The sequence below is a fragment of the Sapajus apella genome, unplaced genomic scaffold (assembly GCF_009761245.1).
Source record: "Sapajus apella isolate SASKATOON/1434 unplaced genomic scaffold, GSC_monkey_1.0 scaffold70, whole genome shotgun sequence".
NCBI lineage: Eukaryota > Metazoa > Chordata > Mammalia > Primates > Cebidae > Sapajus > Sapajus apella.
This window is the reverse complement of record NW_022437010.1, coordinates 10,791,725-10,805,109: the sequence shown is the minus strand read 5'-3', so window position 1 is coordinate 10,805,109 and position 13,385 is coordinate 10,791,725. Positions and strand designations below refer to the sequence as shown.

The window sequence follows — 13,385 nt, the reverse complement described above, 5'->3', positions numbered from 1 at the left end:
CCCCAGGCAAAAGGATTTGCTATTGTTATTCCAGTGAAGGAGGGGCAAATTTTATAAATTGTATTAATAAAATTTAAAATAATTTTATTAAAAATGATTTAATAATTTAAGTAGTAATCTGACCAGGTAATTCATGGTTAGAAAATAAGATGTGAAAGGTACACAGTGAAAAGTCCACCTCTGCCCTGCCACTCCCATGAGCCTAGTTCCCAGCCGGAAGAAACCACTGTCACTAGTTTCTCGTGACTCTTCCTGAAATACTTTTTAAATATACAAGCAAATATAAATGTGTTTTTCCCCCTTCCAACTGTTCTTTACATATTTTTGGTTTTTACACAAATGAAAGCATACCAAACACGCTCTTTTGAAGCTTGGCTTTTTCCATTTAGCAGTGGATCCTGGAGTTCTTCCATATTCAAACATAAGGTGCTTCCTCTTTTTCTCCCCACAGTTACATGGCCTTTCACATTTTGGATGTATCGTAATTTTACAAGTTCCCTTCCAATGGACAAGACTATCTTTGGTCTTTCGCAATTAAAATTAATGTTTCATCCAGTAATTGTATACCTATATCATTTAGCACATGCTCAAGCGTAAGCACCAAATAAATTTCCAGAACAAGAACTGCTGGGACAAAGAGCACACGTAGTTGTAATTTTGATAGATTTATGGGATTGCCCTCTAAAGGGGTTATTTACACTAGTTCCACCAATTACATGTGCAAGTAGTGGCCTCATCAATCAACTAATATAGAAAACCCAAAACAAAATGATCAACACCAAGCGTTTTTGCCAACCTCATATCTCACTGTAGTGTTCGCTACCTCTCTTATTGTCAGGTTAGTGTCCATTCACATGTGTATGAACCACTGAGACTTCCTCTATGTAGCCTGTAGAGCCTCTTTATTTATTAGGCATATTAGCCCTTTGTCTATGCTAGAAGTCGAAGAAAAAGTTTTAAATTCATTTTCACAAGTGTGAAAGGAATGGTTCTTAAGGTCACATTGTAAACTTTGATTTGTTCATTCAGTCAATATTTATTGAGGATCAACCATGTGCTTATCATGCAGCTCCACAGGATCAAAACTCACTCAGAATGCTCAACAAGGCAGACTCTGCCTTTACAGCTTAGAGTCTAACAGAACAGTTAATTAACCAGGTGATTACATCATGATGATATTCTGAGGTTGGTGGGTTTCATCTGGAGACAGCAATTACAGACTCTTCTTTCCATCAGTAATTGATAACGCCTGTTTTCCAGATGGGAGGGCACAGGCCACGGCCAGCTGTGTCAAGGGTCCATTGACAAGGTGAAAAACAGGACCAGAAAAACTAAAAATGGAAACACTGACAGTTTGCCTTTGACTGATTTGGATGTTTTGTCCCCAGCAAATCTCATGTTGAAATGTGATCCCCAATGTTGGAAGGGGTTATGGGGGCAGGTCCCTCATGAATGGCTTGGTGTCCTCCTTGCAATAATGAGTGAGTTCTTGCTCTATTAGTTCACACAAGATCCAGCTGTTTCACCCATTTCCCATTTGCCTCAAGAACACTGTTGTCTCTAATCCTAATGGAACACCATACACATTTCTATTACATTAGGATTAGAGACGAGTTCTATTTAGAAATAATTCTGAGAACAGTTTTTTTGTTGTTTGTTCTTTTGAGTAAGAATCTCGCTCTGTCACCAGGCTGGAGTGCGGTGGCGTGATCTAGGCTCACTGCAACTCCACCTCTGGGTTCAAGAGATTCTCCTGCCTCAGCCTCCCAAGTAGCTGGGACTACAGATGCGCACTACCACGCCCAGCTAATTTTTTGTATTTTTAGTAGACACAGGGTTTCGCCATGTTGGCCAGGATAGTCTCGATCTCTTAACCTTGTGATCCGCCTGCCTTGGCCTCCCAAAGTGCTGGGATTACAGGCTTGAACCACTGTACCTGGCCCCAAGAACAGATTTTATACTTTGTTTACATGCTGAAAATCAGTGAGATTTGCTTCAGCCTCAAAGAGCATGTTTATGTAAAATTAAGTGAGTGCTGGCAGTGAGCTGTACTTTTTTTCCCTAAACAGAAAATGGGTTAAAAGAACCTGGTATCTCCATCCTCTCCCTTACTCCCTCTCTCCTGCCATGTGACACTCTGGCTCCCCTTTTGCCTTCTGCTATGATTGGAAGCTTCCTGAGGCCTCCTAGAAGCAGGTGCCAGCACCAAGCTCCCAGTACAGCCTGCAGAACTGTGAGCCAATAAACCTCTTTTCTTTATAAGTTACCCAGCCTCAGTGTTCCTTTATAGCAACACAAACAGATTAACACAGCTTTATATGGCAGCAAATGGATTCTTACACAGTATCTTTCTCAGAATAATGTTTCATAAGATCTCAACTCCTCTGTGCAATTACATTGAACATTATATAATGTTAGATGCCACCCCACAGAATGTAGGAGCAAATGGTTCTCATATAACATTGTTTATTCTAACATTTGGTGAGCTGAGAGAGGAATAGGAATCAGACAAGAAGGAATACCAACAGGATGGAACCCCTTCATTTAGTACAAATGAATCATCTAATTTTAAGGTGCTCTTATGATGAACATTCATTTATAATAATAAAACCTTGGAAAAATTCAGTACTTCGATGCTTGTGAGAATGAGTAAAATATTTTAAAACAACTTTAGAGGTATCTGAATTTAATATAAGGTAAGGTATTTCCATTACTCTATTTAAGTTTCTTAAATCTGTTATTGATATTGCAAACGGCTCATGACTAGTGGCATCTAATGTGGTACATAAAAGCATGATAGTTGATCATATTGTATCTCAAATAGGGAAACAGTTCCAGAAAGTTCAGAAATGCAATATACTCAAAATTTTAGATGCTTCATCTTAGGAAAAAGTATTAGTAATTATTTTATGTTTAATTAACAACTAATCCCTCTTTCCAAACCAAAGTTAAATTTCACCAAAAAAGATATGCTGATAGAAATTACTTTTATTGCAAATTCCATCTTAATGAAGTTCTCATAGAATTTTTTTCTGTGGTACTTTAAAAAAATTCAACCACAGAAAAAGTAAAACCAGACTTGAAGTAAATATGCTGAATAAACACTGACCTGCACCCAATGACTCAATTAAAAATCAAATGGCATTTCTTTAAATGTCATATATATTTTAATTATTAAATTACTGGGTAGTTACTGTTACAAGCAAAAGAGATGATGGCTGATAATACTTAGAAATAACACAAATTGGGGAATTTTCCAAGAGAAGAATGTTTGACATCACACAAGTACAAATTTAAAAGACCCAGTGGCAGTGGAGGGAGATACTTACTGTCGTCTCGACCAGACTGAAAGCTGCTGCCTCTCTTCAGGGACGCTGTCTGACTGAGATGGCCCAACACAGACGGACGGGTATCATTATCGAGATCCAACATGGGACTGTGCAGGCCTGGGCTACCTGGGAAAGAAAGGAGAGATTTCCGTATGCTCTACATGCTCTTGCTTAGTTGATTTAATGGACTGCTCCTCTGAGGCTATTTCTTGCTCAATTGCTGCACTCTTAAATATAAAATAAAAACTATATTCTCTAAATAGACTGTAAAAGTCATTCCCAGCTCAGCAAAGCTGTGGGGTGGTGGGAGGATGATGCTATAAACACAAAAATTAGCAAGAAAAATCATATTTTGCAAAACAACTTTTGGCACTAGAAAAAGTCATGGAATTTGAACTCGTTTCTTTAAATGCAGCCAGCTTACACATTTTTGCAGCATAAATCTTCTCTGACTTCTCCCTTAATACCACACTTTACATTTTTAATCCCTAAAACCCACCATTTGTTTCTTGGACACGTGGGATTTCACCCCCTATTGCTATTCTTAATACCAAGTCACCTAGTGTTGTTCCTTTTCACCTCACGCTTCATATTCCAGAAGTCAAAACATTCTACTACTGTTAAGAAATTGTCTTTATTGTCTCACACTCAAATACTGCTTTTTAAATTCTCTTCTCAGAAGTTTTCCAGAAAACCCGCAGGATAAAGTCTATCTCAATGTTTTTCAACCCAAATTATCTTGAGAATTAGGAAACAATTTCTCTAAAACAGATTGCAAAAGCCATTAGGAATAGAATTCCATGTTGCCAAACAAGTTAGTAAGACATTGACGTGAAGTGGTAAAATTTGCCTGTTAGTCTATAAACACCACTCTAAGCTCTTTAGCTGAGTATTAAAAGACCTTCAAAATAAACTGAATTCAATGTGCATTTACAGAGTATTTATAGTACTGTGCATAGGACACTTAAATATTCTCCCTACAAAAAGACACCTTACATTTTCCTGTCTTCTTTGCTATACTCTCTTCATCCATTTAAACCCACATCCTGAAGGTGCAACTTGAAACAAAGCTATTACACAAAGCCACCTCTTACTCTTATCTACCTAAAGTGCTATCTTTTCTGCCCTCTGACAGCAGTGAGAATGTATATAATTTAATTGGCTTCACATTCTACTGTCCATAGTTTACTAACAGCTATGTATTGCCCATCTCCAACAAAGACTGCTATCTTCTCAGGGATAAGAACTGAATATATCCCCATATTCCCCACCGTCACTGAACCTTCCACAAATAACTCCCGCCCACATGTAGTAAGTGACTGACACTAAAAAATACATTTTTTATTTTATAACTTAATAAAATATTAAAAGCCTATGGATTTGTTTTCAGGTGCTAAGATAAAACACGTTTATAAATTAAAGTAATATGCTGGTGCCTCTGATCATGCAAGCTATTTAATAACACTTAACAAGTATTTATTGAGCACCTTCCACATGCAAAAAATTGCAGGCCTTGGGGCTAAAGTGATGAATAATATCTAAGGCCCTGCTCTCAAGGTGTTTACATTCTGGGGATGGAAGCAGAAAATAAACCAATAGATAAATAAACAATAAAAATATAGTACAAAAAAGCGCTAAGCAGAGGAGGTAAACAGAGATTGTGGGGTGAGAGAAGGCCTGATCTCAGGGCCCTCCTGTCACATGCCGCTGGATGTGACACATTATCATCTATCTCCCTACGTACCCACACATTCTACCTGGTCGGCCTTATAGAAATAGAAATTAAATCATTTGAACACATTTCTTAGTTCAATACAAATTTTTTGAAGACTTACCATGTTTTGGCCACTGTGCTAAATAAATGCTGTGCATACATTTGTACTTTGGAATATATTACAGCTAAGATGAGAAGGCTTATATAATCCACTATGTTATAATAAATATGTGATACAGAATAAAAAACTACAGTGAAGAATTTTTTTTTCTAATCGACTTTTTTCATATAAAATACATTTGTGTGTCGAAGTTTTAGTGATTTATGACATTTTCCTTTGAAGTTTATACAGCTGTCACTTCTATCAATTGTGGAATTCAGAAAATAAATACCAAAATATGAATTTTCTAACATACTTTAAAGAAGAAAATAAAGGGGCCCAAACTAAGCAACACATTAAAAATACATATATAAATTTATAATTTATATTAAAATGTACATTTTAAAAGTATAATAAGAGAATGCTTTAAAATGTTAAATTTCACTTACTCTTGAAGGTTTCAGGACTATGAATTTATGATTAAGAAGAAAAATACTTCCCAGTTTCCTGAAAATACGCTATATACCATTCCCGCAAATAATACAATTATTTCAGAAAAAGTTTTCTCCCCCAAACTTGTATTTTTATAACTTTAAATTAATATTAAACCATTTGACATCTTGACTTTTGTAATGGTTAAAAGATTGACTTATCTTTTCCTTTAATAACAGAAACTATATTAATATGCTTTTGTTCTATTAGAAACCACATCATCACTTTTCTATATCAGGAAAAGAAAGGTAAACATGAGCTAATTTTCTAATTGGTACCCTGGCATTACCAGAAGTAAACACAGCAGCAGGGAGCTAGAACAGCACATGCCAGTCAGGACTAATCAGCATCTGGAATACATTTGGAAGGTGTGTTTTTGCTGAGTGACCAGAAGGTAGCGCTTCATAGCTGTACATGCTGTGTGCATAAGCCCTGCAAACTAAACAGTGGGTACCGGCTTAGAAATGTATTTCTCTCCCTAACACTTGTACTTTTCTTACCGTAAAAAAATCATCTTAGCATGAGTTGTTTTAAAGAGAATTAGAAAGCTTATGCTTTGAAAAGTAATATAAACATTTTAAATATCAGTTGTCACAAATTATTTATGACCAAGTGTCAAAAAATAAAAAAAAAAAACAAACCTTGAGAATTCTGACACTCCTTTTAAATTACATGACTTAATATTTCTAACTTGCAAAATTATTAGAAGTATGAACTGGTTTCATAAGTAAGCATTTCTATAAAAAAGAAAAAAACAGTTTCTACAAAATATGAAATCAGCAAAAGGCTTTAAATATTTCACATATCAGCCTATTTTGCCTTGTTTCACCTTACAACATTTTAGCAATATCTCATTAAGAAAACTATGCACATGACATAAAGCATATGTTGGCCGGGTGCAGTTTTTAACATCCCATAACAACATAAAATTGTGTTTAACTCTGTCCTTTTTAAACTAATGCTGTATTCATATGAGTTTTGAGAGGTTACTTGTTTTCCTGGGAGTAAATTTTCTCTAGAAATGAAATGTCCCTAGAATTTTTTTTTCTGGATGAAAATTTTTAAAAAGCCTTTTGTCAAGTAGGAAGTTATTACCTTTAGCCCTGATAAAAGGTTCTCATTTGGGCCAATACTAATGAATTATTCCCTATGTTTGAAATTGAGGCAGGGACTAATTTTATTAAGACCTTTCATGGTCATGCAGTTGGTATGGGGTTCTGCGGCAGCTCATGGAGCCACTGACCTATCCTGTAAAATATACCTGTAAAAATTAGGGCTTTGTACTATGCAATTTTAAAAGTCTTTTTAGCTATACAATTCTGACTCTATGATTCAAAGTTTGAATTAGAAACTTTAAATCACCACTGAGAACACCACAGAAAAGACACTTACTCTGGTCACTACTCCTACAATTTAGGAGATTGATCAGTGGTGGTGTCATTTTAAATGTATAAAGTTTGCCTCTACACATACAGCAAATGTGGAAATTATGTCTTAAAATGGAAATTACATCACAAAAATATTAAACACAATAAAAAAGTAACAGTGAAAACTATATCAGAATTTTATGATATTTGTTATGGACTTCAGCCTGGCTATTTTAAAGATAGTAAGCCCACTAATAAACACACTCAAATGCATAAGTGCTTGTAAAATCAAAAGCATTTGGTTGTAATCTCTCAAAGTTACCTGAGGAATAACTATAGATTACTCTGAATACAAAATTGCAAACAGGCACATGACCCTATAGCATGAGAAATCATCACTGTAGTATTTCTGTATTTCTAATTATAAAATTCTATGTAATGTTTGTAGGAAAAATGATACAAAATAAAATTCTGGAAATAAATATTCTTAGCATCTAGCTATATCTTTTAACTTCCCCACACTAGTATCTGAGTTATCATTTTGTCAGTGTATCAAAGGAAAGATACAAGTTATCATGAATGCTTGGAAGAAGTATCTTGGAAGAAAAAAAAATTCTTTAATCACTTAACATTAAAAAAAAGACACAACTAAGTTTTTAACTACTGGAAGTCAAAAGTTAGTATTTTATTTTTCCAGTTAAATAAAGCTTCTTTAACATATGCTTGCAATGTTAAATACTTTTGCCAATTTTAACTATGAGGATATGTTTAACAAATTATAAGCAAACATAAAATTAGAAAAAAATACCTTTGGAAATTTTATTTCAACAAGAGAAAAACAGCTGGAAAATTTGTTTTCAGAAGTTACAGAAATTATTTTCTTCAGAACACTAATGAAACAATCCTAGTAAGTTCACTAGAAGTGTAGAAATAATCAAAAATTTAAAATTTATTATTTTTCTAAAAGAAAATAAACAATCTTTGACAATTTGCCATGAACAAATTGAAACATCTGATATTTTTTTCCAACAACTGTGAAATTTCTACTATACAAAAACTTCAGCTTCATCTTGAACTATTGGTCTGGAAAAATCTTCCAGACAGCTAAAAAACTTAAAGGTTTAATAACTCTAAATCCTACAACACTTCAGAAAACTGATAAGGACTTTAAGAAGACTCTATAGAAAATGCTTATTATACCTAGAATTCTGTATAACTTCCAGGACACCTTATCAGTCAAATCCTTTCCACTCAAAGCTGTGCAAGTCTTTCTGATTTTAAATAGCAGTATTTTTTTTTTTAACAGACTCTATACGACATAAAGGGCAGAAGAGACCCTTCTTAAGGGAAGCCTGCAGATGCAGGGCCAGGTGAGTAAGATTACTGTTTTCTCATCCTTCATCCCTCCTATATCAAGTTTTCTCACAGTCTACAATAGTGTGGGGAACACTGATCTGCGGCCTCAGACTCTCAAAAGGGTGGCCGACTTCCTCACCGCCCTTAAACACCTTTGAACACATTTTCCTGTGCACAGCGGGCCCTTGTCCTGCACAGCAGCCCGACCACCCACTGTTGCTTGTTGACCAAACATGGGCCGGGAGCCTCTACAGACACAGGCAGGATGGGATTCCTTTCAAGCACACCACACACAAGAATTTCAATGCCAAAGCTGGGGGTGGGGGTGGGGTGGGCGTATCAAGGCACAGTTAAAAATTAAATCTGTGTCTACAAATAAAAATGCTTTTTGATCTTCCGATTATACATGTATACATATACATATATATGTATATATATAACATTTTAAAAGTTCTGACGGGCATTTCCTTAAAGAGAATCATTTAATCGAAATGAAACAAAGGGAGGCATAGTTAAGAAGCCCCTATTAACTCACTCAGGATTGTCCTTCACAGGCTCCAGGCAGCATTTGGGATGTGTATTTCAATATCATTCAAAGCCAGAGTTCAAAAAAAGAAATGTAAATTAAAAGCAAAACTACAGGTATAAACTTTGAAGAAGTATTTATTAGCTACTATTGGCTAGTTATGCAAGAACCATATATTTGTAATAAGTAAGCTGGAAAAGTGAATAACCAAAACAAAATGTATTATTTTATTAAAGTCCTATGTCTTTTAGCAGTTTCATATAGATTTATATGCAGAAAAATGCTTAGAACATATAAAGAAATCACAAACCTGACAGAATACAGAATAAAAATGCTTACCATAATCAATATTTTTAAATTACCAAGTAAAGTTAGTATTCAATGTATGTCTGACATCATCGAAATTTTTTTTCTATGAAGGACGGGGACTAGACATGAAATGACTTCCGGCTGCCAGAAGTCGTCTTCCAGATGCACAGTAAGCCAGGGTAGTAGAAAAGAACCAGCTGCTACAATCACAAATTGAAAAGGTCCTTTTCACATAGCCTTTTTGGCCTGTCTGATACAAAAAAGATAGATTATTCATTGTAAGGTGACTAGAATCTATTATAAAATAGAAGAAACAAGAAAAGAGACCTTAATCCAACTTTTTCCTGTGATATTCAACAGCTGTTCGTTTACTACACGGAGATCTACAAATGAGTGCTATGCTATTCCAAAAGAAATCAAATTCTCAAGTCCTCAGTTCAAAAAAAAAAAAAAACTGCTTAATAATTACCAGTATTAATTATTAGCCTTAATTTTAATTTGGAGGATAAAATTGCTTTCAAATTAGATTTTAAATCAAATCATTATGTACAACAATGATGTAAAAACTTGCTGACCTGCATGCTGGTAATTAAAACTATACTATTCACAAATAACAGTAACAACTACTGGCCGGGCGCGGTGGCTCAGGCCTATAATCCCAGCACTTTGGGAGGCCGAGGCAGGTGGATCACGAGGTCAAGAGATCGAGACCATCCTGGTCAACATGGTGAAACCCCGTCTCTACTAAAGATACAAAAATTAGCTGGGCATGGTGGCACATGCTTGTAGTCCCAGCTACCTGGGAGGCTGAGGCAGGAGAATTGCTTGAACCCAGGAGGTGGAGGTTGCAGTGAGCCGAGATCGCACCATTGCACTCCAGCCTGGGTAACAAGAGCGAAACTCCGTCTCAAAAAACAAAACAAACAAAAAAAAAAAACAGTAATGGTTTCTAATGATATGCATTTCAAGTCTAAGTTGTGATATAATAAATATCACCTGGGTTTTTTTCTTTTTCTGAAAAAGTGACAAAAGGGAAAGGCAAATCTGACCACCGCCTTGCTGGAGGGAAGGTAATTTTGATTGCAATCATAAACTGGCACTCTTCTTCCACTTCCCTCTCCTGAATCTGCTTCCTCACTCGTATATATTTATACATATATATATGTACACACACACACACACACACACACACACACACACACACACACACACAATACATAGTATAGCTTCTAAATCTTAAAGCAGGTAAATAAAACTCCACTAAGCATTTCATTTTCTAAAGACAATTCTGCAAAGCCTCTGTCATCACAGCATGCAAACGAACAAGTGCACAGCAGAAGCCTCCCAGGCGGTCAGCCCACTGACAGCTGTACACAGGTCACAAAGGCACCACCCAAGTGCTTAGCTGCAGGGATGGGAAGATGGAAATCCAACTAGCATCTCATATCTTACTTGCTGCAGTTATGCCTTTCCTTTTTTTCTTTTTAAACCAACCTCTCTCATCTTGGGTTCATGCTGCGATAAAATATTGAGGGAGAAACAATTTTTACAATCTCTAGAAAATTTTACAATCTCTAGAAAAGTTGACTAATGTACATATTCATATGACAACTTTAAAGTTAAAATTATAATTTTATTAAAAGATTTAGCATATACATAACAATAAACTTACACTGACTTTTTAACCATGGAAATACTTGTATGGTTCCATAGAAAATTCGATGACTGTGCTAATAATGGTTTCCTAATGGAGGCTGTAATTTAATCTAGCATACAGGAAGTCTACCTAACCCTGTACTATGGTAATACCAGAATTATATGTAATATTAACTCCAATACTTTTTTTAAAAAAATGATATAAAATATGTACATAAAGGTCCTAGCTGTATTTTTAAAATATCAAGATATAAGAGTTTAGTTATACTATGTAAATTCAAAATCATAAATAACTGTAATAATATGATTTATGCATGTATGTTATGAGCTTGAGTTGATATGGACTTTGTGTATCTTAAGGTTCTTGCAGTAAGATAAATGTAATTAATACTCTAGTGAGTGTTAGAAATTATTAAAAGGTTAGCTATTTAGCATAGCCTATTCTTCAGTTTTCTTTCTATAATAGCTCCACCACTCATGTTTTTTTTGATGACTCAAAATAAACCACTCAGGTGGGACATAACATCTCTAAGCTTTCAAAGAGAACCTAAGCCAGGTATAAATGTCTTTCCTTGCACTCTGTGGCTATTCTTGAGAACTTATGGCTTACTTAATACTGTGACTCGTGTTCTAAATGTTGCCTACTGAACCCTAATTCTAATATGTCCTTTTGAGAAGTAAAAATTAGCTAAATCTCTGAAAGACAGGCATAATTACTTTACGAGTAGCCTGATGCCTTTTCCCTTAAGTTATTAAACATAGCCAGCATATATTTTAACTCACATTCAGAACAAAGAAAAAACACCTTTGAAGACCACCTTTAAAAATCCTGTTTGTGAATGGCAGTAGGGGGTTAACCAAAGGCTTTTCCTGGCAGGAAACGTGAAGACTCAGTCTAATTTTAGACCTATTTGACAGGGATTTTAAGAGATGAGTGACACTTCTTATAAGGTAGTAAAAGTTTAACATGTGTAACAATTCAGAACAAGGCTGCTTTAAATATGGGGGTAGAGAAGCAAAATGGTTAACTTGTTGAGTTTGGAAAAACACAATAAACTCTTCCATTACTATTTAAAAGTTTCAAGATGAGTTTTTAAAATGTTAACCTTAGTTTTATTCTTATTTTTCCCATCTTTTTTCACTCTTAGAAAAACCCAAAAGATCATATTTGGGCTACAGAGTTAGGGGCTGGAAGAGGCGTGTGGAGCATGTGGGGGAAAGGATCAGGTGCGTGTAAGGTGCAAGGGTAAGCTCTTGTCCTGTCCTTGTGTTCTCCTCTGAAGGGCACCATCTGCTAGCACCAGTGTATGCTATTACTACAAAATTGAGTCCAGAGAAAAGATCTAATGCAGAACTCATAGGAATATCAACTTTACGGCCAACTCTGCTGCCAAATGCTTCATCTACAAAAGGATCTTTCTTGGGAAAAGGTAGTTTTGTATGTAGGACCGCTGTTTCTGAAAATCTATCACCATCTTTGCTCACAGAATTTCCTCTGAAGACCACAGGACTATATACAATTAACATTTTTCCCCCAAACCACCAAAGGGAAAAGCAAAAGTCTTTGCTTTAAAAAATTAGACTTAAAATATTTATATGCTAATGAGATTTCTTAGATTCATGCATAAAAGCCACACTTACTTTAAAAAGACACCCAGAACTATTTTTGTTTGAAATATTTATAGTCTTTCCATTTTAAGTTGTGTTTCATTTCACAAAGCTATCTCAGTTCTTATCCATTGCTGTGGATTTACTTAAACAATTATAAGCATCTCTGTTCCACAGTGTTAGTAGTCCAAGTACAGATATCATAATAGAGGAACTACTTAAAACTTGTTTCTTTATATTGGAATGCAGCAAGCTTTCATTTTAAAAGCAGGCTCCTGAGAAAACTCACATAAAACAAAGTAGCTGGCTGGTGCAGTGGCTCACACCTGTAATCCCAGCTCTTTGAAAGGCCAAGGTGGGTTGATCACAAGTCAAGAGCTCGAGACTAGCATGACCAACATGGTGAAACCCCAACTCTACTAAAAATACAAAAATTAGATGGGCATGGTGGCGCCTGTCTGTAATCCCAGCTACTCAGGAGGCTGAGGCAAGGGAATCACTTGAACCCAGTAGGCGAAGGATGCAGTGAGTCGAGATCGTGTCACTGCACTCCAGCCTGGGCGACAGAGCAAGACTCCAGCCCAAAACAAAACAAAACAAAACAAAACAAAACAAAACAAGCTTCAAAACAAAGTACCAAATAAAATGTAGGCAGTCCTTTTACGGCAAATCATTTCTAAACAATTTCTTATGGTAGTAATTGCCTTTTCAAATGCACTAGCCTCCAGTGGACAGCTATAATCAATTCAAGGAAACAGCAGGAGCCAAGCAAACAAGTAAGTACTCTGTCATCAAGCACTGCACATCAGAAAAGAATCACACACACTTGAATCAAGACAGAGGTAGCATCCGCTGTGGGCACCAGCTCTGCTGCTTTACATCCAACTTAGGTGCCATGAGTTCCTTTGGTTCTGATGGGAGCACTGTG

General features: G+C 35.7%; 1 protein-coding gene across 4 annotated transcripts in view; it reads right to left on the bottom strand.

Annotated features, from left to right (window-relative positions):
• Positions 1-13,385, bottom strand: part of EXOC2 (exocyst complex component 2) — a 209,617-nt gene that overhangs the window by 93,935 nt on the left and 102,297 nt on the right. For all 4 annotated transcript variants that reach the window (XM_032250109.1, XM_032250111.1, XM_032250112.1 and 1 more), the window contains one exon: positions 3,330-3,455. In XM_032250109.1, coding sequence (XP_032106000.1) covers positions 3,330-3,455 — 126 coding nt within the window. The remainder of the gene's footprint in view (positions 1-3,329; positions 3,456-13,385) is intronic.